Source organism: Hyaena hyaena, unplaced genomic scaffold (assembly GCF_003009895.1).
Source record: "Hyaena hyaena isolate Hyena2069 unplaced genomic scaffold, ASM300989v1 scaffold_30, whole genome shotgun sequence".
NCBI classification, from domain to species: domain Eukaryota; kingdom Metazoa; phylum Chordata; class Mammalia; order Carnivora; family Hyaenidae; genus Hyaena; species Hyaena hyaena.
Window position 1 is genome coordinate 5,116,590 of NW_024080662.1, and position 26,036 is coordinate 5,142,625.

Here is a 26,036-nt window from a genome sequence, read left to right on the forward strand (position 1 = left end):
TTTGTGTTTGTTTTTAATTTTTTAAATGTTTTGTTTCTGAGAGAGAAAGAGAGACAGCATGAGCAAGGGAGGGTCAGAGAGAGGGAGACACAGAATCAGAAGCAGGCTCCAGGCTCTAGGCTCTGAGCTAGCTGACAGCACAGAGCCCAACGTGGGGCTCAAACCCACAAATGTGAGATCATGACCTGGGCTAAAGTCGGAGGCTTAACCGACTGAGCCACCCAGGCACCCCTTTTGTTGTTGTTGTTGTTGTTTTAAAAGAACAATTTAACATGCACCTATTCTGTGACCCTGCAATTCAATCCCTATGTATTTAGCAAGAGAAATGTGGATTGATGCCCATGTGAAGACCTGTAGGAATAATCATAGTAGCTATACTCACACCAGCCCCAAATTGAAGACTGCCAGGTGTCTACGGACAATGAGTGGATACATACACTGTTGTGTATCCACTGGATACCCACACAGGAGGCACTCAGCAAAATACTGGTACCACACGGATAAATCCAAAAGCACATGGAGAGAAGACAGACCCCATTGAGCACATGCATGATTCTGTTTCTAGAATCCATTTCTGAGAAGGGGCAAGATTAGTGTACACCCAGTCAAGGAGGAATTATGGTTCCTTCTTACGGTGATGACTAGGGAATATTTCATGTTGATGACTGGGTTCTGTACCCTGATAAGGCTTTGGGCCACACAGGTGAAAAATATACCAGGAGAGGCTCATTGTGTTTTACCTCCTCACAGAGCAGGCAATCCAAGTGTTTAATCTTTCCTCTCCCAAGAGGCTGCCGGCAAATGGCATCCACCTGTCGCATCCACCTGAACAACAAGAACTCTACCTATGACCTAGGGAGTCATCTTGGAAAAGGAACACACCATTTCCTGCAGGTTCCATTCCTACATTGAACAGAACAAGCCTGTCCACATGATCCCACATTGTAGACAACAGGCGGCTGCTGCTGCACTATCATGTTACTTTCAGATTCATTTTCACTTTGGAAGAGAACTCAGGTGTTAACGTGAGTGTAGATGATTGTGCCCTCTCACAACACCACTGAAGAACACCCAAGCCCTGTTTCAATACCAAATGATGAGTAGTGACATCCCTAGGCACAAAAGAGGGGACTAGTTTATTTACACATGTGTCACCTCCCTGGTGAATGCCAGTCTTTAAAGAAAGACGGGGCAGGGATTCTGTCATCAAGAATACCAGCTTTAACAAAAGAGTCCTGCTTTGCAGGCTTAGTAAAACGGCACTTTTATGCATTTTTAGTCTCCTCAAGTTCACAAGTGCATGACCAGGGAGGCAGAAAGGCAGAAAACAAAAGTCAGGTACAGCTCTAACACCTCTGATGCTACTGCCAGTCCCCACAGGCCAAGGGCCCTTCATTGCCAGATAGGAGCCCCTTCAACCCAGAGCACAGGGCAAGTCCTTGGTTTGAATGAAGCCCCATCCTATGGGTCAGATGCATGATGCAAAGAGGGAAGGGGAGAGAGAAGGGAGACATGCAGCTACCCAAAAGCCACACACCCCAACAGAACCTGACAGGAAGTCTTCAGAACATCTGATCCACATCCACTGAGGGCCATGTAGCAGGCTACTGAGAAGTGGAAACTGGCCTACTAATCTGCCCCTACCCCACTGTGGGACTCAGCCATGTTTCCTCCCAGGTAAAATGAAGTAGAGATAATCTGCTTTGACGCCCACTGACTTCCATCCCCAATGAGCCATACTCTGTAACTACTAGTCTTTCTCCCCAAGACCTCTGCACATTCTTTCATATAACAACAAATCAGAAAGCAGCTGTAGTCAGATCCTGTCCAATCATTTCTACCCTCAGGGACCACCACAGTGCCTGTCAGAGTAAGCCTGGCCCTGGCATGTTAACAATCCAGGGAGAGCTGATGTCTCAGAAAAAGGCATATATAAACACATTTTCAGTAAAGCATGGGGGTTTACGGAGCTTCCATCCCACAAGGCCCAGAGCAACAAGACACCTACTCCTTACTTTTCAGGTGCAGAACATCTAGAGAAGAGGACTAAATGCTGCTCCACCCAAAATGAGGGGGGAAAAAAGTTCTCATCTATGTGTGGCCCAGATTATTTCTAAAGATCAAAAATCTGTGACAGAGATTCTCTATAGCAAAGTACAGGAGTAAAATCTACTTATCACAGAAACAAACAGAGAACCCAACATAGCTTCTACTGCCTGCCCCAGCTATAGCCTCCTTCAATAGTCCTGACTTGGGGTGAGCGAGGGGGAGGGTAGGCATGTGCCCATGACCTTTGGATTGGTCTCACAAGACCAGCAGGCTAAACTTCCACTTCTGTGGATTTCTGTTTTCCTGTGAGCATGTTTACGGATGCCAGAACAGAAACCAAACTATTTTAACGTCATTAATTTTTTTAAATGTCCATATTCAGGGGTGCCTGGGTGACTCAGTCGGCTCGGCGTCCAACTTTGGCTCAGGTCATGATCTCACGGTTTGTGGGTTCGAGCCCCGCATCGGGCTCTGTGCTGACAGCTAGCTCAGAGCCTGAAGCCTGCTTCTGTGTCTCCCTCTCTCTCTAACCTTCCCCTGCTCATGCTGCTTCTCTCTCTCAGAAATAAAACATTAAAAAAAATTTTTTTAAGACTATTTTATCCCAAATTAAAAAAATAAAATGTCCACATTGAGATCTAATTTACATACCATGTTCACTGTAGGAGTACAATTCAATGATTTTTAATAAACTTAATGTGCAACCATTACCAAAATCCAATTTTAGTTTTAGAATACTTTACACCACCCCCAAAAAGTTCCCTTTTGCCTATGAGATGTTAATCACTGCACCCACCCCTGCCCTCAGGCAACCACTGATCACAGTCTTTACAGTAAGTAAGTTTGTTTTGGACATTCCCTGTAGATGAAATTCTATACCAGCAGTCTCTGGATCTATTGTCTTCCCACCAGCATAGTGAGTCTGAGGTTTATCCACATGGCAGCATAAATCTAGTTCATTCTTCTATTGCTAAATAGTAATCCACTGCATGGATACAACGTTTTATTTAACCTTGGCTATCTGGATTGTTTCCACTTTTTGGTTATTATGAATCATTTTATGAACATCCATGTACCCGTCTTTGTGTGGACACATGTTTTCTTTCTTTTTTTTAATTTTTTTTTTAATGTTTTATTTATTTCTGAGAGAGAGAGAGACAGCGTGAACAGGGGAGGGTCAGAGAGAGAGTGGGACACACAATCTGAAGCAGGCTCCAGGCTCTGAGCAGTCAGCACAGAACCCACACACCAGGAGATCGTGACCTGAGCCGAAGTCGGAGGCTTAACCGACTGAGCCACTCAGGCGCCCCTGTGGACACATGTGTTCATTTCTCTTGAGTACCTTCCTTGGATAGAATGCTGGGTCAGGTTGAAAGTTCATGTCTAACTTTATAATAAACTGCCAAACTGTAATGCATTTTATGTTCCCCCCAGCAAAGTATGAGAGTTCCACTTTCTCCACATCCTCACCAACACCTGTTATTGTTTCTTTATAAAAACAACAAAGAAACAAAAACAAGAGAAAACAACCACCACCACCATCCTGGAGACTTGTTCTATGGCCCGGCATCTGACCTACCCTGGAGAATGTTCCATGAGAATGTAAAAAGATATATTCTATTTTCTGTAGTCACCAGGTGTTCTATAGATTCCTATTAGACCAAATGAGTCAACAATGCTCTTGGAGGCTTATAGAATCTTACCAAGTTTCTGTTCAGTAGCTTTACAATTATTGAGTAGAGTACTTAATTAACTATAATTGATAAATTGTCTCTATTTCTACTCTCAATCCTAGCTGTTTATTCTTCAGGTATTTTGGGGTTGTTGTTAGGTGCATATACATTTATGACTGTTATGTCTCCGTGATATATTGTTATAAAATGCCACCCTCGGGGCACCTGGGTGGCTTAGTCGGTTAAGCATCCGACTTTCACTCAGGTCAAGATCTCGCGGTTCGTGGGTTCGAGCCCCGCATCGGGCTCTGTGCTGACTGCCAGCTCAGAGCCTGGAGGCTGTTTCAGTCTGTGACTCCCTCTCTCTCTGACCCTCCCCTGCTCACACTGTCTCTCTCTCTCTCTCTCTCTCTCTCTCCTAGAAATAATATATTAAAAAAATAAAAAATAAAAAATAAAATGTCACCCTCTGGCTATAGTAATATTTTTTGTCTTAAAGTCAATTTTATCTGACATGGATACAGTCACTCTAGCTTTCCTATGGTTATTTACGGTATGGCTTTTCTCATCATCCTTAAATCTAAGGGATGTCTCTTATAGACAATATATAATTAAGCCGGATCTTGCTTTTTTTATCCAGTCTCACAATCTCTGCCTTTATAATTGGGGTGTTTAGACCGCTCACATTTTTTTGAGAGGGAGCAAGTGCAGGTGAAAGGACAGGACGTCAGTGAGAGACAGAGAATCTTAAATAGGCTCCACATCCAGCACAGATCCCAACACAGGGTGATGCAGGGCTCTCTCTCACAACTATGAGATCATGACCTGAGCTGAAATTAAGAGTCAGATACTTAACTGACTGAGCCACCCAAGCACCTCTAGACCACTCACATTTAACACAATAACTGATATGACGGAGTTTATAGGTATCACTATGCTATTTGTATTCTACACACATTCATTCTTTTATGTTCCTCTGTTGCTTGGTGATGGTCTCCTTTGGTGTTAAACATTTCTTAGTGTACCATTAAATTCTTCTGTTGATTTTTAAAATCATATTTTAAAGCTATTTTCTTAATAGTTGCTCTAGATTATTACAATAATTTTATTGATTTGCCACAGCTTACTTCAGATTAATACCACCTCAACTCTGGTAAAATGTAGAAACTTAACCCCAACAGAGCTCCATTTCATTCCTCCTATTTTGTACTATCATTGTCTGACAGACCTATAAACATTAAAAGCAGATTTTTGTATGTCTTTGGTCAATTTCCAGAGAGCTGAAATGGTATTTTTGTCTATGCTGACCAGTGTTAGTTACAGTTAATGCTTTACATAATGTTACGTGTTTTAAGAAAAATGAGAATAAAGTCTTTTATATTAGACTGTGTATTCACCATTTCCAATGTTCTTTATTTCTTCCTGGGAACCTAAGATACCAACATGTTTTCTTTCAGCCTGAAGAATTGGCTGGTCTGCCCATGATGGATTCTCTCGGTCTTTATCTGAAAATGTCTTTTTTGCTTTCATTTCTGAGGGAGTTTTGCTCTGCCCCTTCCCTGTTGGCGCACGCACTCTTGCACACACGCGTGCTCTCTCTGTCTCTCTGTCTCTCTCTCATTTTAAAAAAGGTAAGGGGCACCTGGGTGGCTCAGTTGGTTAAGCGTCTGACTTTGGCTCAGGTTATGATCTCATGGTTTGTGAGTTTGAGCCCTGCGTTGGGCTCTGTGCTGACAGCTCAGAGCCTGGAGCCTGCTTTGGATTTTGTGTCTCCCTCTCTTTTTGCCTCTCCCCCACTTCATGCTTTTTCTCTCAAAAATAAACATTAAAAAACACACACACACACACAACTTTTTTTAAATACATAAATTGGAAGCCTAAGTCAGAAAAACCGTTAAGAGATAGACAGGGGAACTGTAGAGAGGGAAAGAATTGACTTTACCCCTTGTCTGCCTATGTATGCTACATATTACCCCAATGTAGTAAAAAAAAAAAAAAAAAAAAAAGGTTTTATCCTGGTGATTTCAATTCACCAGCCACTGCCTTAAAAAAAATTCTCTCTCCTAGAGTCACCAAAAATTCCCTCTAGCTTTCAACAAGCCCAATTTGAGTCATAAGACAGCATCAAAGAAAATGAGGCAGTTTTGAAACAGAGCCAAACAGAAATTCTAGACACAGAATACTATACAATAGTGAAAATGAATTAACTACTGCTCAACTCAACAACATGGGTAAATCTCACAAACATTATATTGAATGAAAGGAAGCAAAGGGTACACACTGCACAATTCCATTTATTTAAAGTACAAAAACGGAAAAAAATGATCTATGCTGTTAGAAGAAACTGGTTACCCTCAGAGGGTAGTGACAATAGTGGGCTAACGGGGGCCTCAAGGTTCTGTTTCTTGATTCTAGTTACAAGTATGTGTTCAGTTTGTGAAAACTGGCACCCATCTGTACTTTTCAGTGTATACTACACCTCAATTAAAAAACAAAAATGAAATTCTCTCAGCACAACAATCTAAAATTGGCATGTTAGAGACGTCTGGATGGCTCAGTCAGTTAAGCATCAGACTCAGTTTCAGCTCAGGTCATGATCTTACGGTTCGTGCATTTGAGCCCTGCAATAGGCTGTGCTAAACCTGCTTGGGATTCTCTCTCTCCCTCCCTGTCTCTGCCTCTCCCATGGACGCATGCATTCTCTCGCTCTCTCTCTCAAAAATAAATATACATTTAAAGTAAATGAATACATAAAAATAAAACTGGCATGTTAGTCTTACAAGATTCAGTGAACCTGAAGCCAAAGAGCTTCAGCTAACCTAATCTATGGCCAGATACAGCCATGTTGCCTTTTGATCTGCCCAACAAGGGACCTCACACTAACCTGGGAAGCAAGAACAAGCACATCGTGCCATAGGAAGATCCTTAAAGGAATGTTCTTGAGCCAGATGGTCTCAACGAGGATCCAAAGACTGCTTGTTCCTTACAGAAACTGGGGCCACACTCCAGAACAGATTACAGTTTAGACAGCCTCTGTGGTAGACTTGATCCTGTGATTTTTGTCAAAACTCACAACTGGACTTCTCCAATGAATTAAACAGAACATTCTACATGGGAACTTGGGGAGATACTAGCTCTACATATGGACATCTTATTTGAGCAAAGACTGAAGGGCAGTTTTCACCAACACTTCCTCTCCACCCTAGGAACAATTCTGAGTACATGTCTGTCACCCATCAACCTGCAAGCCAGAGATTATCACCCATTTTACTAATGAAGAAACAAAGACTAAGATCGTCTGCTCAAGGGGCGCCTGGATGGCTCAGTCGGTTAAGCGTCCGACTTTAGCTCCGGTCATGATCTCACGGTTTGTGGGTTTGAGCCCCACCTTGGGCTCTGGGCTGACAGCTAGCTCAGAGACTGGAGCCTGTTTCAGATTCTGTATCTCCCTCTTTTTCTGACCCTCCATTGCTCACCCCAGGTCTCTCTCTCAGGAAAAAAAAAAAAAACTAAGATCATCTGCTCAAGATCAGCCAGGGAGTATGATGTAACCCCAACCCTGCCTGTTGGCCACCAATGGCAAACTCTGTCCACATTCTCACACTGCTTCCTAAGTTCCCTGAAGTGTCTCTAGTCCTGGAGGACAGATCACCAATGCCCTGAGTACCTGAGTTAATCTCTGATCCCTGCTCCCTTGCATCCTTTATGTGTTATAATGGTATCATTCACCATCAACTTCAGAAAATGTGGTCTAAGTGACCTTGGGTTAGAAGCCAACAGGCATAGTGGGGAAGTCTGGAAGCAAGAGGCCCAGAGGCCAAATGTAGACCCCCCCCCAGGCTGTAACAACAGAAAGATCTGGTAACCTCTCCCTCACAATCCACTGCGTTGCCCTGCAGGGAAGCAAGGTGATTACATGAGAAGATATACATTAGGAGCCCAGGATCTCAAGAAAGGTCCAGCACACGGGGCGCGTGGCTGGCTCAGCTGGTTACGCGTCCACTTCAGCTCAGATCATCATGATCTCGCGGTTGGAACCTGGAGCCTGCTTCAGATTCTGTGTCTCCCTTTGTCTCTCTGTCCCTCCCCTACTCGTATGCTCTCACTCTCTCTCTCAAAAATAAATAAATGTTAAAAAAAAAATTAAAAATGGGTCTCCTGGGTGACTCCATTGGTTGAGTGTCTGACTCTGGCTCAGGTCACGAACTCACAGCTTGTGAGTTTGAGCCCAGCATCGGGCTCTGTGCTGACGCTCAGAGCCTGGAGCCTGCTTCGAATTCTGTGTCTCCCTCTCTTTGCTGTTCCCCTGCCCATGCTATGTCTCTCTCAAAAATAAATAAACATTAAAAAAATTTTTTTTAATTTAAAAAAAGCAAGCAAGAAACATTCAGCAGATCTTCACAAACATGGGCTCTCTCTCCTCAACTACGTGATATAGTACCTGAGACACTCTTGAGGACCAAGTTAGAGGAAGAGAAAGGAGAACTAGACTTACAGTTTTATTTCTGGAACTTTAAAAGAGGCCTCTGGGACAAGAACAGCAAAAAGCAGAGCCAGACAGAAAAAGGCCTTTTGGGGTAGTAGAAACACAAAGCACACCCCCCCTCAAACTAAGATGCTTACCCAGCAGAAGAGGTTGGATTTTCCCATTTATCTCAATGAGGTAAAAATTGTAAAAGCTGAGAAATGCCAGGCCAGATGATCTCGGAAGTTCTTAGGATTCCAGCATCTGAGATCCGAAATGACTTTAACACGAAGACTACAGGGTAGAGTCCCTGTACGAGGTTAATCAACACTCATGGGAAGGCAAAGCACTCCCAGGTTCCTTGGCTCTGCACCTGCCACCCTCACCCCAACTCTGGGCAAACAGACATGGAAGGGAGTCTGCAGGGGAGGATTAAGGGGTTGGTGAGGGATGGCCAGGAGACCATGGCCATACCAACACACCCACTGTGGCTCATAGGACATCTAAGTGTGAACATTCTGGAGAAAATGGTTCCCATAGTTCCAAGGGGAGTGGTAACAGCAGAAGCTAGGCCCAGATTTCTTTTCACAAAAAGAATGTTTCTGAGTGAAAAAAATGAGGAGGTGGTGGTTTACATTGGGTCTTAATTATTTCAAATTTGTCCCTTAAGAACCTCACAAAACTGAGGATCAGAATACTTTTTGATGTAATCAGTACTGACTAAAGAAAAATCAACAGACCACACCACAGACTTGAATAGTGATCTCCTCCTTCACAACATGCTGCCTAGGAGGAGTGGTGGCACGCACGAGAGGCATCTCTGAGCTGGACTCCAGACTCTGCCCACAGCTCAGTGACCCCGACACAAGTGTAGAATCCCTGACTTCCTGAACCCCAGATCTGTAAAGCAGGGAGATATACTGAAATGAATAACTCCCAACTTTTTCTACAAGCCAAAAGCACCAGCCAAAGAGACAAATAGTATCAGTTTAGTGAAGACTCACTGCCTTGCAGGGCAGCCAATGGAGGATGCTACTCCTTCCTTCTGTGAGACCCACACCCCTTGCTATTGATGTCCAGGCCCCAGCGAGGAGGTCCCTTGTCCAGGACAGCACAGCAATGCTAGGCCTAGAACCTGTAACTCACCAAAGGCTGCTTCCTCAGGCCTGAGGGGCAGCCTCACCCCCATCTCCCCACCACCTTCTCACACACACAAGACCTGGTTCCAGGTCCCTCCTGCTCACCTGTATGAGGTACGCATGTCCACGGGCCCGTCGCCCGCCTGCCCTTCGCCTCTGCCCATGGCTGTCACCTCTGCCCCCCTCAGCAACCCTTGGGCTGGGCCTGCTCCTGGCTCAGGCGTCACTCTCATGTCTCCGTCAGTGTTTAAATCTGAAGACAACAATCCTCTCTCCATTTTTATTTTCTTGCTTTCCACATCATCCTCTGCTGGGTCCCGTTCAAGCGCTCGTTTCTGACTCCGTGTTCGGCATGCTTCTTCAGTCATTCTGAACTTTGGAAGGAGAAAACATGACATTTAAACTTGGCACAACCAAGTTGCTACCTTCTTAGAAACTTTTCAGTGTGTCAGCTTGAAGAGTCTTCCTTGCCCCATGATGATGGCATAAGTATCAACAAGTGCAGGCCTCACAAAGTGTGCCCAGGACCTTTCTTAACTGACTGGGGAAGGCTGGGCAGGATCCACAGAACATCTGGGGAGCTGAGAACTACAACGACCTGGACAGAAACAATGGAAAGTGGATGCTTATTAGAAGAGGAATTCTCTGTGCTCTAGATTCAAAAACAAAGAGAGGAAAACTGTTCTAGATCTGAACTCCCTGCCTATGGGATTCTGAGTACCTGCCCTGGATTGGAGATTTCTGAAATCCGGGAAGGGGAGACACCGCTGTACCAGGAGCACAGTCACTGCCCAGGTCCAGCACCGCACTGCACTGACTCGGGTTGACCATTCTTCTCCCCTTTTAGTGAGGGGTGGCCTCCTTACTCCCTGCTCACCTCAGGGGAGTGAGAAGTGGTGGTCACCTTTAACCCTTTGACTGCCAGCAAGGTAAACTTTGAGTGGGGTGAGAGCTGGCCCGTCACTGTGCCAGCACCCTGCACCTGCAGCACACACATATCTTGATTTAAAGAAAGAAAAGAAGAAAAAAAACAGCTGAGTCAGTTTTTGATCCCATGACATCACTGGGCTCCACATGACCCTTCCCAGGATTCAGTCTGAGAGACAAAGCACTTTCCAGAAAACCAGTCTGAACCGGTTCCAGACAACAAGCTGAAGTGTTGTTAACCCTCACAGAGACAGGACGGAGGACAGAGCAATGATGTCTGTCTGCAGGGAGGCTGCTGGCATTCCACAACAGTCTGGGACACAGGCGCTCACTCTTAAAGGAGCCACTCCAGCCTCGACGTCCCAACAAGGCAGGACATGGGAAATAAGACTGCAAGAGTCAGGTCTAAAAAGCCAAGCCAGAGTTTATGAAAGACAAAAAAGAATTTAGCTGCCAGGCTCTAGGAGGATTCCTAAAGTGCCAGTTCTACACAGAAAAGTAAGTGTCTACATCTACCAACACAGCGTCCACAGAGGAACACACTAGGAGCCCCTCGAGAATCTCAGTTCATACCTGTGGTGTGCCTACAATGAAGGCCTCCTGGCTCTGTGTCCACACAGGCAGGGTATCTGGCACATCAGTTTCCTCACCACCGAATACCTTGAGAGGCCTGTCCTGGAGTCCACCTTCTGGGAGACTAGGGGCCACATCATCATATATGGGATGCACTCCTAAGATGACTCACTCACAACCTTCTTAAGGAGCCAATTTCTCAAATGAGCAGCAGTGCAGGACCAGGCCTCAGTGGGTCTCTTCGGCGGACTTAAGAGTTAAAGGAAAGAAACTGACTGCTGCTTCATGCTCCTGGCTCAGGAGGAAGAGTGGCCCATATCCACATGTGTTGGGGCCAGTGTGGCCTGGCCAGGGCACTCAAATATCTGCTCCTACAGGCAGTCCAAAAGGGTCAAAATGAGCAAGTCTCCTGGTGGTTATGTCACCCCCAGACTATTCCCCACTCATGTTGACAGAAGGTGGGCTGGAGAACTCTGAAGCCCAAGGGCATGGGCTATTGACAAGATTTCCATCTGCCCCCAACCCCTCCTGGCATCCTAGCCTATGCCTGAGGCCCACCCTGTACCAACTGCTCAGTCCTAGTCACCTCCCAAACATCCCCCCATCTCCTCCTCCCACTCTCTGCATAGACATGGTCTCCTAACTGCCCCAGAGAAAAGCAAGGGATGCCCCCATGTCCCTCTTAGCCTAAAGCTCTATGGCTTCTGTCCTTCTTTGATATGCCCTGACAACAAACTCTGTCAGCCTGCTCACTGAATCTATCAGTCCTCTGTGAGATTGCAGATAAGGCACTTCCCTGAGTGTCAGTCACGCTCTGCTCTCTCACTGTGGGAGGCATGGGCATCTTTCCTTTGAGGACTGCCTAAAACAGGAGCTCCTTAAACATTTGGGAAATTGGACAAGAGGAACAATTTCAGTAGCTGCCTTGGACAGCAGGTAGCTGTGTGCCCAGAGCAAGAGAGGAGCCTATCAGAATAAAAAAGGAGAAAGGACAACACCAGAAAAGAAGCAAAGAGGGGCCCCACTAGAGTCAAAAGAAAGGGAGAAGCTCCCAGTCTGGCCTGGTGCACACCGGGGAAGAATGGGGACTGAGGTGGAGGAGGATGTCCCTCACCAATCCTGTACTTAAACTCCCCCAAGCTTCTCCACCCTGCCACTGTTCCAGCCTGGCACACCCACCCAAGTGCAGTCTTTGGCCTTATAAGCTCCAGGCTCCAATCCAGGAAAGTCATCCAAACCCAGACCCTGCATGAAGTCCTTTCTCTCAAATACCCACACACAGACAGGGGGGATGGGGACCAACAACCAGTTCACTGTGTGCCAGGTCACCAGACTGACAAAGTAGTGCCCAAGTGACCTCACTTCATTGCCACTGGTTTAAAACAAGCAATCACAGGGGCGCCTGGGTGGCTTAGTCGGTTAAGTGTCCGACTTTCGCTTAGGTCATGATCTCGCGGTTCATGGGTTTGAGCCCCGCGTCGGGCTCTGTGCTGACTGCCAGCTCAGAGCCTGGAGCCTGTTTCAGAGTCTGTATCTCCCTCTCTCTCTGACCCTCCCCTGCTCACGCTGTCTCTCTCTCTCCTAGAAATAAATAAAACATTAAAAAAAAAATTAAAAAACAAAACAAAAAAAAAAAACACAAAAAACAAGCAATCACAAGGGGCCAGGGCAGAGCCTCACACCCACACAGGGCTGCTCCTCTTCTAACTCCAGTGACCACTCTGGGCCCCAGGGCCTAGCAACATTCTAGTTCAGGTAGCTGATCAGAGTCCCCAGCAGAGGGTCCAGAACACAGCCTTGTTTATGTTCTGTGTGCAGTGTCAAGGTAGCTCACTCTGAGGCTGAGGAGCTGGAAATCTGCCAACCCTGGACCCAGAACCAATGGCCAGCCTGGCAGTGCACACATGCCCTGCCCTTCCGGCTCCAGCAGGGCATTCTCAGGAGGAGTGGCTGGCTACATCCTTCCCCCACCACAGAAAGGACCAGCACAGCTGGAAGGGGCAGGGCTGACCATGGCAGAGTGTGCCTCCAGCTCTGCACCACCTGCTCCCTGTATCTCTCACCCCCTACCCCCTCCATCTTGGGTAGGGCCTACTCCACAGTAAGATGGTTGCCTTAGAGGCTACATGAGGCATTTGCTCCTGGGAAGGACAGGTGCTAATAAAGAATAGAATGGCTCCTCTCTCCTCTCAGCAGAAAGGACCAGTGCCCTAGCACATTAGGGCTAGTGTCCACCACCCTGCAGATACAAACCCATGATCAGGGACAAAGCTATAGGGAAGAAACCAGCCTTGAGGAATGAAGCATGACCTACAATTTCTGCAAAAAAGCAGCGAGGAGTTACCTCAGAATACTTTCTAAAGAGCAGGTAAAGGGGCTCCTGGGTGGCTTAGTCCATTGAGCATCTGACTTCAGCTCAGATCATGATCTCACAGTTCGTGAGTTTGAGCCCCACACTGGGCTTGCTGCTGTCAGCACAGAGCCCACTTAGAATCCTCTGCCCCCCTCTCTCTGCCCCTCCCCCGCACTTGTGTGTGGGCGCATGCACAAGTTCTCTAAGATAAACATTAAAAAAAAAAAAAAAAAAGCAGATAAGGCTGGATTACTGTGATGGCAAATTAGAATCTGCTTCAAAATCCCTAGCCAGTGAGGGTTCTACCACAGGTCCATTCCAGAACTGCCAGCCCACAAAAAGCAGCCCCCTCTTCCTGGAGTAGGACCCTGTCCCAGCTGCTGTCTGCAGGCAGTCACAAACCCTGACAGCAGCAAGCCCACTCTAAGGATGAGGCTCCCAGGACTGCAAGGCTATCTGAGGCACAGGCTGCTACCCAGGAAGCAGGGCGGGAGCCCAGGTGGCCTCAGGCCTTTCTTCTCACTCTCACAAACACAAGCAAGTAACCCAGAGCCTGCTCTAATGCATCCTCACACAGGGCTGAGCGGCCACAGAGGTGGCAGGATGCAACCCAGATCTTCCTTGCCCCAACAAGGGAGGTTCGAGCCACACTAGAGGCTACATAGGCACAGCACAAATCGACCTCAGGATGAAGGGGCAACCAAACTACAGGTGGAATGTGGACTGGGGCTTTGAGTCAATGCAAATTGTAAATTCCCCTACCAAAAGAAACTTTATTTTAGTAAAATGCCACTGTCTAACTGATCTGAGAAACTTAGGTGGAAAACGTGTTCTAAAAATTGTTTTTAATGTTTTTTATTTATTTCTGAGAAAGAAAGAGAGAGAGAGAGAAAGAGAGAGACAGAGACAGAGACAGCATGAGCAGGGGAGGGTCAGAGAGAGAGAGAGAGATACAGAATCTGAAACAGGCTCCAGGCTCTGAGCTAGCTGTCAGCACAGAGCCTGACATGGGGCTCTAGCCCATAAACCATGAGATCATGACCTGAGCCGAAGTCAGACGCCTAACCGACTGAGCCACTCAGGTGCTCCTGAAAAACGTGTTCTAAAACAACTCCAAAGAGGTGAATGTTGCAGGAACCAGAATTTTTAAACAATGCTCAGGAAACCAACAGAAAGCACCTGGCACAAGTTGATCATGTAATACCAGTAAACAAACGTATCTTTTATCATAAAAAAAAAGTTACTAAACTCAAAAAAAGTAAACGAACACAAGTCACGGAGCCATAACCCTGAAGCATTCTCATTATCTGTACTAGGAAATGCTATTTTTTTTTCCCCAAAATGTTTTTATTTATTTCTAGCAGAGAGAGAGAGACACGCAGCGTGAGCAGGGGAGGGTCAGAGAGAGAGGGAGATACAGACTCTGAAACAGGCTCCAGGCTCTGAGCTGGCAGTCAGCACAGAGCCCGACGCGGGGCTCGAACCCACGAACCGCGAGATCATGACCCAAGCGAAAGTCGGACGCTCAACCGACTAAGCCACCCGGGCGCCCCGGAAATGCTATTTTAGATTACTCTTTTGCTAACATGCCAGCAGGAATAGTGCCAATAATACTCCTGTTTCAGGCCTGAGAAAAGTGGACTTGGGGTGTTCTTTCCAGAGCCTAGAGAAGAATGAGTGTGAGGAGCTGGAGGAAAAGAGGGTACTAAGTGTGGACTGTCCTCAGGAACATGGAGGGGTGGGGGGGAGGAGATTCAATTTGTTCTAAAGGATCATCTCATTGATCTGGGGATAGACTGGAGCAGGAGCTGGTAGGGAGAGCAGTTTGCAGACATGACCAAACCCTGAGTATACCTTAGACAACATAACATACCAAGAGCTGGACAGGAGGTGAGAAATGATTGCTTTGTTTTGTTAATTTTTGCGTGAACAACTGGAAAGATGGAATTGACTTTCTGAGATGAGGAAAGAGCAGATCTGGTAGAAGAAGGGTAGAAGCAGGGAAGTTTGGACATGGTGAGTAGGAGTCTACCAGACACACAGAGAGAGGCTGAGGAGTGTCTGCTGACAGGTGGAGGCCTGCACATGGGGCAGCCACTGTTTTTGGCAGCACAGAGCACTCCTTCCTGTCAGAAAAGAAGGGCCAGTGAAGCATCCAATGCCAAGTTGGGTGATGATGAGGTCCAGACACTAGTTTCACTTGGCACTGGCCAACCTCCACACTGTGACACACAGGCCCTACTGGGTGTGCAGCTCCAGCAGGCCTGCAGCCAGGGGCCCACCACCAGAGTGCCCCTCAGCAGATGCACAATGCAGGTGGATATTTGTGCCCTGGTGGTCCTGAGGCTGGAGCTATCTACGATTCCCCTCTGCATGGCCTCCCTCTTGTCGCCTGCCTGGACCCAGGAATCGCATCCACCCTCCCAGACACAACAGCCTGCAGAAACTCCAGAAGAGGAGTCCCAGACCTGTATACCCTTCTGCTCACCCTCTGGAGGCTCCCTATGTTCTTGAGAGTCAAAGCCAGGTACCTGAGGAAGGGACAGGGAGAGAACAACTAAGTTGTACTTTGGTGTCAGCAGCCTCTGGCTGACAGGCACATATCATCCCTTCTAGAACGGAGACCTCACTCTGCTCAAGTCCTGAGTCACTTCCTGATGCCTCTCTCTGAGTGACAGTAGCAGGGATGCAGAGGCTGTGTTCTGGAAGGAACTCGTGATGAAAGTGCCAGCTCTCAAGTTTTAAACATCAAATCCTGTTAAGGCTGAGTACTAAGGATGCAACTTAACCTGGGGAATGGAAGGCACCTGGTTAAGCGTCTGACTTTAGCTCAGGTCATGATCTCAGGGTTCGTGGGTTTGAGCCCCACATCAAGCTCTATGCTGACAGCTAGCTCAGAGCCCAGAGCCTGTTTCAGATTCTGTATCTCCCTCTCTCTCTGACCCTCCCCTGCTCATGCTGTCTCTCTCTCTCTCTCAGAAATAAAACATTAAAAAAAATTTTTTTTAAAAAGAAGGATGACCCCAATAGCCAGCCTCTACTACCAGACACAGCAGAGAAGAGGCCAAATCTTAGGCAACAGTGGGCTGAGGGTACCTGTTACTCTTTGAGCCTCAGTTTCCCTACCCATACCTCATAGACATGCTGTGTGAAGAGAGAGAGTGATATTAGAAATAACTCAAATTGAGGGCCGCCTGGGGGGCTCAGTTGTCTGAACATCCAACTCTTGGTTTCAGCTCAGGTCATGGTCCCAGGGTTGTGGGATCAAGCCTCCATGCAGAGCATGGAGCCTACTTGAGAGGCTCTGGCTGGCTCTCTCTCTCTCTCTCTCTCTCTCTCTGCCCCTCTCCCCCACTCACGTGCTTTGTGAAATTATAAATTTAAAAACTTTAAAAAGATGACTTGAATGAGAAAATAAATTTGTAGAACAGTATAATACCATTCACATGGTTTAAAAATGCTTATAATCTTCAGGAAAAAAAATACTGAAAAAGCTTACTAAAATCAAAAGTGAAAGAAATTGGGCTAAAAGCCACAGTACTCATTTCTGAAGAATAAATTAACACACTTTCACTTTCTGTATTAAATTATTTCTCCTAACAGTGACTATCAGTCTTGTATTCAAAGAACACAAAGATAAAAAGGAGAGCTAGCTAGATAAAATAACACTCCCACATGCAGATGTTAAAAACTAAAAGGACAAGTGTGTAGGGATGAGACAAGGGGAGAGGGCCCTTTGGAGGTAAGTGCTCCCAGGCCAGAGGGAGAGTACTTTGTAATGCAGGAAAATCAGGAGGCTGGCTCCTCCACCAGGCAGGACCAAGAACATAAGACAAATATGCAACCTTCAGTGGAATCAGAGGGGCCACTGCTGTGACTTTCCCATTTGTTACTGGCAAGTGTCTAAGCAGCTTAAAAGTCCATCCACCATGTTACTTACTAAAGTGAATCTCAAGCTCTACACAGTGAACTCAAACCCCTCAGCTCATCCCTACAACCCACCGTCTACCTGGGCCATCAGTTGTGCTGAATGGCTTCCAGGCCACAGCTTCAGTGTGAGCTCACTCTGAGGGAGCCCATGTCTCACACAGTTCCTCATGAGGATTGCCAAAGCAACAATCCCATACTATTCAGCTGCTTCATCTCTCCTCCCAGCCTGTTGCTAGACTCCTCCATGGCAGAAAACTTCTTTGTTTTTCCATTCACCTTCATCTTCACTGTGGAGCAAAACAATATGGGTTAAGTACCTGCTATTGAGTTAAACCTACATTTCTGCACATTACCCTCATGAAATGTACAATTCCCGCAGTTTGCCCTATAGGTCAAAATGAAGCAAACAAGTACTTTCATTAAAAACTCTGCATCTGGGGGGCGCCTGGGTGGCTTAGTCAGTTAGGCGTCCGACTTTCGCTTAGGTCATGGTCTCGTGGTTTGTGGGTCCGAGCCCCGCGTCGGGCTCTGTGCTGACTGCCAGCTCAGAGCCTGGAGCCTGTTTCAGAGTCTGTGACTCCCTCTCTCTCTGACCCTCACGCTGTCTCTCTCTCTCCTAGAAATAAATAAAAACATTTAAAAAAAAAACAAAAAAACAAACTCTGCATTTGGACTTTCTGAAAGGCAAATATATAGAGACAGAGTCTCACAGATTGAGGCTGAGACAGGAACAGGAATCTGGGGAGATGGTCCAGTCATGGGTATAGACAGCAAGGGCCAAGCCACTGAGCAGGGAAGGTCTCAGGCAGAAGAAGGGAGCTATACTAAGTCTTGTGCTACAAGTTTGTTCAAAAGGAGAACTAAGTCTTACTACTCACTGACTGAAGCTGGATTCTTAACCCTTAGTGGTCTGAAAACCTAAGATACTCCAAAAATATAGGCACTTCCTCTCTCATACACCATTAAAAAGGCACTAGGTTTACCTGCCTGGCCAGGAGCTCCATGGGCCCTCAAAGATCTGGACTAAAAAGATGCTAGGGAGTCCAGCAACCAAGGTAGTACACAATACCCAAAAACTTAATTGTGACATAAAAAATGACAGGAACCTGATTTTTTAAAATTTTTTAATGTTTATTTATTTTTTATTTTTTGAGAGAGAGAGTGAGAGCAAGTGGGGGAAGGGCATAGAAAGAAAGGGAGCCACAGAGGGGCACCTGGGTGGCTCAGTCGGTTAAGCATCCGACTTTGGCTCAGGTCATGATCTCACGGCTTGTGGGTTCGAGCCCCACATCGGGCTCTGTGCTGACAGCTGGCTCAGAGCGTGGAGCCTGCTTCAGATTCTGTGTCTCCCTCTCTCTCTGACCCTCCCCTGCTCACACTGTCTCTCTCTCTCTCTCAGAAAATAAATAAAATATTTTAAAAAAAAGAAAAAAAAAAAGGGAGCCACAGAATCTGAAACAGGCTCCAGGCTCTGATCTGCCAGCACAGAGCCTGATGCGGGGCTCGAACCCATGAACTGAGAGATCATGACCTGAGCCGAAGCCAGATGCTTAACAACTGAGCCACCCACGTGCCCCAGTCAGGTGCTCTTTTAGCTGGGAGCAATTGTCTCAATTTATCTAGTGAAGGAATTGGCAAACTTTTTCTTAAAGGGACACAGTACATATTTTCAGTTCTGCAGGTCTTTTTCTGTCTCTGTCCTGATTACTCAGCTCTGTGGTTTTAACAGTATACGTCCTCAAATGGGTATAGTTCTGTCTCATTCAAACTTTATTTGCCAAAACAGACCACCAGCCTGTGGACCATAGCTTCCCAACACCTAACCTAGCACTTTCCTGGACAAAATGGCACATAACTACCTACAATGTATGTATCATGCTCCAACTGTGTCCTAATATATCAACAGCATTGAAACAAGTATACTTTTCCAAAACAAGCATTATCCACAGAACTGACTGCAGAGAAAAACAGGTTTCAGAAAAGGACTTGAACACGTAATTCAATCTGAGCATAGGGCTCAAGGTTAACCCTTGACAAGTCAGAAGAAATTCAGTTTCGAAAAGTGCTGAGTGCAGAGCGCTCACCAAAGGGTCAGTCTGTCTCACTACACGGGTCAATTTTATTCCATTCTAAATGCCCTATACACTCTCAAGATAAATAGGTCCCTCGTATAAGGAAATTATGTGCTATAAACTCGATAACTGCAGTGGATAAAACTTTACCCCAGTTACAGAAACAAGCAGTTCCTCAGCACTGATGCCTGAGCATCAGACCACAGCTCTAAGGAAGAGCACACAGGTATGTGAAGGACCTTGATGGGCACAGGGCTGAGAGGAGGTGGGGTGAGTCCTTCTTGAAATAGGATCGTTTGGGATGCCCGTGTGGCTCAGTAGCAAGATGGCTACCAAGAGTGAGTAAAATGAGACATGTTACCAACAAATTCTTCTATCGTATTGAAGGGGCTCACTCACTCTTTCAAAGGCTTCTCACAAGGTAGACAATCTCACTGTCAGCCTCCAAGGGCTATGGCACCTGGGCTCTGGTTGCTGGGGAAGCTGAGACAGTGAGAAGAGAGGAAAAGGAACAAGGAACATAGAGCACCCCAGACTTGGGATCATTTGACCCCACTCAATGCAAACCCTATTGGTAGAAGAAGGACATGGGAAACTGGGGCATTGACAAGATAGCTCCCCACATCCCAAGGCTGCGGTGCACCAAGCTAGTTGCACACCAAGCAACCTTGTACCACAAATATACATATATGTGCAACCACACTCATGCATAAATCAGACACACGTGCCCACATACACATGTACTCACACATGTGCACAGAGTTTTCCTCCCCTCCTTCCACTTCCAAATCTTCCCCAATTGTCTCAGAAAAGGTCTTTCTCTGTTGAATTCTAAGCAGAAGATCAGCAGTTCTTATGTGTGATCAGTATTCATTCAACTCCTGATTCACCTGTCCTGAAAAGGAAAACCCTAAAGTATGAAAATGAGATTAGACACAGGGGCCAGAATCATCAACTTCTAAAACACACGAAGAAACCCAGAGCCCTGCAGGACCTCAGGTGGATTCCCAAGCACTTCAGCCCACACTTTCCCAAGACCTGTCCAAGATGAACGATTTTACACCTGGCTGAAGCAGCGGAGTTTTCAAATCACTAGCACTGAAACCATGCTCATTTCTACTACTTTGTGCATACAGTAATTTAAGCTTGCAGAGAAGGCAAAGAACCAACTGCTGCTTAACGGTTGTTTATCTGAATAATGCCCACACCCAGAAGGGAATTTCTGCAGCACAAGGGGCCTGGTCAGTTACTAACCATATAGGACACCCCATCTACTAGTTCGGAGCCTGTGTGGCCTAGCAGGATGTGAATGCTGTCAGGCTCCTAACAAATACTGCTACTGCACCAGGCAGCGACCTCTCCAAGGGACCAGTGACCCAGGGGGTGCCTCCTCTATGGAAGAAAGGAGAAGAGTAGCTCAAGGTCCCCACATTAATGGGAGCATAAGCCCAGTAAGGGCTATGAGATGCATGCGCTCATCACCATTTTATTACAAGTCTACACCAGAAAAGGAGTTTACTCTGCTGGTCCAAAAGAGGAGGGGGAAGAATACAGAAATGCTTCATTTGAGCTGGGCCCCAAGGGCATAATCTGGATTTGTAGAGATAGAGGAGGGAGGAACAAATGCTAGAAAAGATGAAGTGACAAATACATAAACACCTGAAAATCCATCTTCAAGAAAAGTAAATGAAACCAAATAAAAGGAGACCCAAACTTTAAACAACCATTCTTTAAAGGAGATGAGATCGTATAGAAGAAAAAAGCATCACTGTTGGAGAGACCACTTATATTCAGTGTGAAAGGCTCATAGTGATGACAGGGCCTCCCATGGACTTCCCTGGGCACCAGGTGTCCTCCAGGACTCCAGGGACTGGGGGTGCGGTGAAGGTCAGGACCAGCCATCAGCCTGTGAGAGTGAGAAGGGCTGGAACCTGTAATTGGGTCCTAAAGGATGGGAGTTGGCGGGGAGTAGGGATGCAGTGAGAGCTGTGAAACGGCACAGAGTACACTCCAAAGATACACACAACTTAGATAAATTGCCTCCAGTCACGCCATCAAACAAATCAATCTGAGCACCAGCACTCTCTTGGGAGAACCACTCTGTTCCCAGGCCCTACAAGAGCTCCCCACCTAACCCTTCCATGAAAAGACGCCATTTGTAAATGCAGTGCTCAGCATGGACTAGGAGCCAAAAGGAGGATTAAGTTCAGGAGCATCTCAGCCTCCTAGGGCACTTCAAACTCTCAGGCATGCCCACGCACCACACTCCATCTGAAATGGACTAATGACCCATCAAATATAAGCCTGTTACCACCAACAGGGTGGAGCGAGCCATCCAAGTTGTAAAGTCAGACCATGAAGTCCATACTATCTGGTCACTTTCAGTCCTTGGTTCAAGAACCACTAAGAGAAACAGGTTGTTAAAATCGTAAAGAATAGAAAGAATCAGCACCACATTTACAAATAAACACATATTTATAATCTTGAATGTTTGTTTTTAAAGATTTCATCTTTAAGTAATCTCTACATCCAATATGGAGCTCAAACTCACAACCCTGAGATCAAGAGTTGCATGCTCACTGACTGAGCCAGCCAAGCACCCCCTACAATATGATTTTTTTAAGTGGAGGATTTGTAAATGAGGTCTCAGAATTAATGCTTTTTTGGGATATATTTAACAAAGTTAACCTGGAAAGTAGAAACTAACATATTTATGTGGTGACCATCAACATTTTAAAGACAAAACCTTAATGGTCTTCAGATTCTGAAACACAAATCACAGACAGCACAGTAAAAAATACCACCAGTAGTATCTAACTCCAGCATTGTGTGTGGGAACAAAGCAGGTTTGGGGACAAGTCATCTCCAGAAAAGAGACAGTCACGAGGCCGGCCGGCTGACAGTTCACTGGGCTGTTCAAACTCACCCCGGATATACAGGGCCAGGCCTGGGACATCAGGTCCCCAGACCTCAACCTCCCTCCCTGGAGTCATGGGAGAATGGGGGTAGGGAGGGGGAGACGGGTACTGGAGAAAGCACGGATCCTATCCTGGGAAGATAATGTAGGGAATATATTTTTATCTTCTCTCAGACACAGCTGATCTCCTGCAAACTTCTGAAAATAGGGAACAACATGGACCACACAGATTCCACTCAACTCTGTCTGCACTCCGGCCCCATGCCTTGGCTTCTGAGTACCCTCTCCCAAAAACATGAGATGAAAGTCCATCTTCAGCTCCAAGTCATAGCACACAGTAGGAGAAATGCACCTATATTGATCACAAGAGTGGGGAAAGACTGGTAACAAGTATCTTTAAAACCATCAGTAGCTCCCCCCAGCTCACACTGGAGATAAGGACTTGGCTTTTGTGTCTGCTCTCTCAAAAGTGAGCACCCAACACCACCCACCTGGAAGTGGCCCGACATGAGCATCTGAAGTGCCAGCAGCCAGGGCCACTGGGCCAAAGCCCAACCCTGCAGCCAGAGAGAAACAGATGCTGTTGGAGAAGCATATAACACAGCAACAAAGGTACTGCCTGTGAAGGGGAATCTGAACAATATTAAATGTCCATAGGGAAACAGCAACCAGGAGTCCCCTGGTGTGGGATGTCACTGTGAGGGCGAACTGGCTACATTTGCCTCCCACAGGAAAGGAACAGCCCTCTGTTCCTTCCCAGCTGCCTCCTAGGCCATGTGCTCCATGGCCTACAAAGGGTTACACCTGCCATTTCCATGCCATCTGCAATGTGCCCATCGGGTGTCATATCACAAAATGGGAAGTCTTAACCCTTCCAGTGCCAACTCCCTCAGGGCCTGGCCAAAACACAGCTCTAACCACCAGCTCCACTGAGGCCCATGGCTGGAAATGGCAGGGAGGTTTTGCACAGACAATTGTAGGAAGGGCCAGAAAAGCCACCTCCATTCCTAGGAGGTGACAGGAGTAGAAAGTAGGGGAGCCAAGGGTGCTTCTTTTGTCATTTTCATCAGGGTGCCCAGCAATGTCTCTTCCTAGGCCTCCTTTGTCAAGCTCCTCCCTGCACATATTCTGCAGTGTCAGAGCACACTGGCAGCTGCCCCAGGAGGATCAGAGCCAGCAGGGAAACTTACTTCTAACACTACTGTAAGTTTTCAGTATCAATAAAGTCCACGGGCCTAAGAAACAGTTCCTACTACCGAAAAGCTCTCTTGGCACTTTCTGCACAGCTGTAAGAGCTGAACCAGAAATCCTACATCTAGCTTCTACCCTGTAAGTGGAAATCTTCCCCTTGGGCAGGGAGCTGTTCAGATACCTACAACAATCTCTGGGAAACAGCAGAGGTGGACTTGAACATATGATATTAGTGGCCCTTTTGTGAAAGATACTATTCAAGGTAAAAGCAAGACCCTCACCACATTCTTGAGGTCCGGTCAGCCTCTCTGACCTCATCTGCCATCTGTGCCCCACCGACCCTGGATCCCATTCTCTTAGATCATAATGATGTTTTGGCTGCTCCTCTGACAGTTAGCTTACTCCCACCCCAAGGCCTTTATACTTCCTGCTTTCTCTGCCTAGAAGTCTCCTCCCTCCAGGGCTCTGAACTACCCTCTTTTTTTAGGTCTCAGCTGAGAAACCAAAATGCCATGTATCTCCCTTTCACACATCCTCTGTGATCTCTAACCTCTTTCCTACTTCATCACCACTTAACATCCTATTTGTCTATGTGCCCTCCTAACCCCATCTCCCACAGGAACAAGGAACACCTCTTTGTTCACTGCTACCATCCTAGGGCCCAGGACAGAATAAGGGCTCAATACATAGGTGTTTAACACACGAGAAAAAGGATTTTCAGAATTCCCAGCTATCACTCTCCCTTCCTAAAGAAACCAAAATGTCTTCATTACAATGAAAAAGATAAGGATCAAAAGCAAAACCCTTACCTTTTAACAAAAATTAACTCAAAATAGGTCAAAGACCTATTAAAAACCAAACCTATAAAACTCCTAGGAAAAAGCTGAAGGGCAAATTATGACCTTGGATTCGGCAACAATTATTAAATGTGATACCAAAAGCACAATGAAAGAAAAAAAAAAGAAACTGAACTTCAACAAAATTAAAATCTAATGTGCAAAGGACACTACCAAGAAAGTGAGGGGTGCCTGGATGGCTCAGTCAGTAGAGCAGGTGACTCTTGATATTAGGGCTATAAGCTCAAGATCCACATTCAGTGTAGAAATTACTTAAAATCTTAAAGTGGCCCCTGGATGGCTCAGTAGGTTAAGAGTCTGACTTCAGCCTGGGTCATGATCTCTCAGTTTGCAAGTTCGAGCCCTACATTGTGGTCTAAGCTAAGAGTTGAGAGCCTGGAGTCTGCTTCAGATTCTGTGTCTCCTTCTCTGCCTCTCTCCCACTTGCATGCTGTCTCTCTCAAAAATAAATATTAAAAAATTTTTAATAAAAAAAATAAAATCTTAAAAAAAGTGAAAAAACCCCACCCATGATATAGGAGAAAATATTTGCAAATTATTTATCTAATAAGGGTGTAGTGTCCAGAATACATGAAGAACTCTTATAATTAAACAAATCCAATTTAAAAACAGGCAAAGGACTTAGACATTTCTCCAAAGATATATAAATGACCAATAGGGGCGCCTGGGTGGCTTAGTCGGTTAAGCGTCCGACTTTCGCTTGGGTCATGATCTCGCCGTTTGTGGGTTCGAGCCCCGCGTCGGGCTCTGTGCTGACTGCCAGCTCAGAGCCTGGAGCCTGTTTCAGTCTGTGACTCCCTCTCTCTCTGACCCTCCCCTGCTCACGCTGTCTCTCTCTCCTAGAAATAAATAAAACATTAAAAAAAAAAATTTTTATAAATGACCAATAAACACATGAAAAGATGTTCAACATCATTTGGCATTAGGTAAATGCAAATCAAAATCACAATGAGATACTATCTCAAACCCACTAGAATGACTATAACAAAAAAAAAAAAAAAAAGAAGAAGAAGAAAAGAAAAAACAAGTGTTGTCAAGGATGTGGAGAAACTAGAACCCTCATACACTGCTGACAGGAATATAAAATGGCGCAGTGACATAGTTAACAGTCTGGCAGTCTCTCAAAAATTTAAACACAGCATTACCATAGGACCCAGCAATTCTACTGCTATGTACACAAGCTAAGAGATGTGAAAACATATACACACAAAAACTTATACACAAATGTTAAAAGCAGCACTGTTTACAATAGCCAACAAGTAGAAACAACCCAAATGCCAAATGTCCATCAACAGATGAACAAATGAACAAAATGTGATATATCCATACAATGAAGTATTATTCACTCATAAAAAGGAATGAAGTTCTCTGATTCATGTCACAATGTGGACGAACGGTAAAAATACTATGTTGAGTGACAGAAGTCAGGTTAAAGAAGGCCATATAGTATATGATTCCATTTATATGAAATACCCAGAACAGACAAATCCATGGAGACAGAAAGTAGACTAGTGGTTGCTAAGGCCCTGAAGGACACAGAGATGAGAGTGTGGGTAGTGACTGCTAATGTATACAGGCTTCTTTGGAGGATAAAAACGTTCTGGTATTTGACAGAGATGATGTTTGTACAATATTGTGGGTATATTCAATATGCCAAAGAACTACACACTTTAAAATGGTTAAACTGGTAGAGTTTTAGGTTCTGTGAATCAACCATCCAGTTCTCACAGAGACTGAGGCCACAAAAAGCCCACCACACAGGTGGGAACTAAGAACTACCTCCAAGCAAAGGAGAGCTGATGCCTGGAAGTGTGGCCACATGGTACACACACAAGTACCAATTTAGTAATGGGGAGCCAAGGCAGAAGAGGGCAAGGCCTCAGGCAACTG

The 26,036-nt window shown here is 45.9% G+C and overlaps 1 protein-coding gene across 7 annotated transcripts in view; it reads right to left on the minus strand.

Annotated features, from left to right (window-relative positions):
* GATAD2A (GATA zinc finger domain containing 2A) overlaps window positions 1-26,036 on the minus strand; it is a 103,575-nt gene that overhangs the window by 26,641 nt on the left and 50,898 nt on the right. For 4 of the 7 annotated variants that reach the window (XM_039228157.1, XM_039228158.1, XM_039228153.1 and 1 more), the window contains exon 3: window positions 9,432-9,695. In XM_039228157.1, the coding sequence (XP_039084088.1) occupies window positions 9,432-9,694 (263 nt within the window). In that variant the 5' untranslated portion in view covers window position 9,695. Of the gene's footprint in view, window positions 1-9,431; window positions 9,701-19,929; window positions 20,043-26,036 lie in introns of those variants that run through there. The other 3 variants (XM_039228155.1, XM_039228154.1, XM_039228156.1) reach the window with 2 other exon arrangements.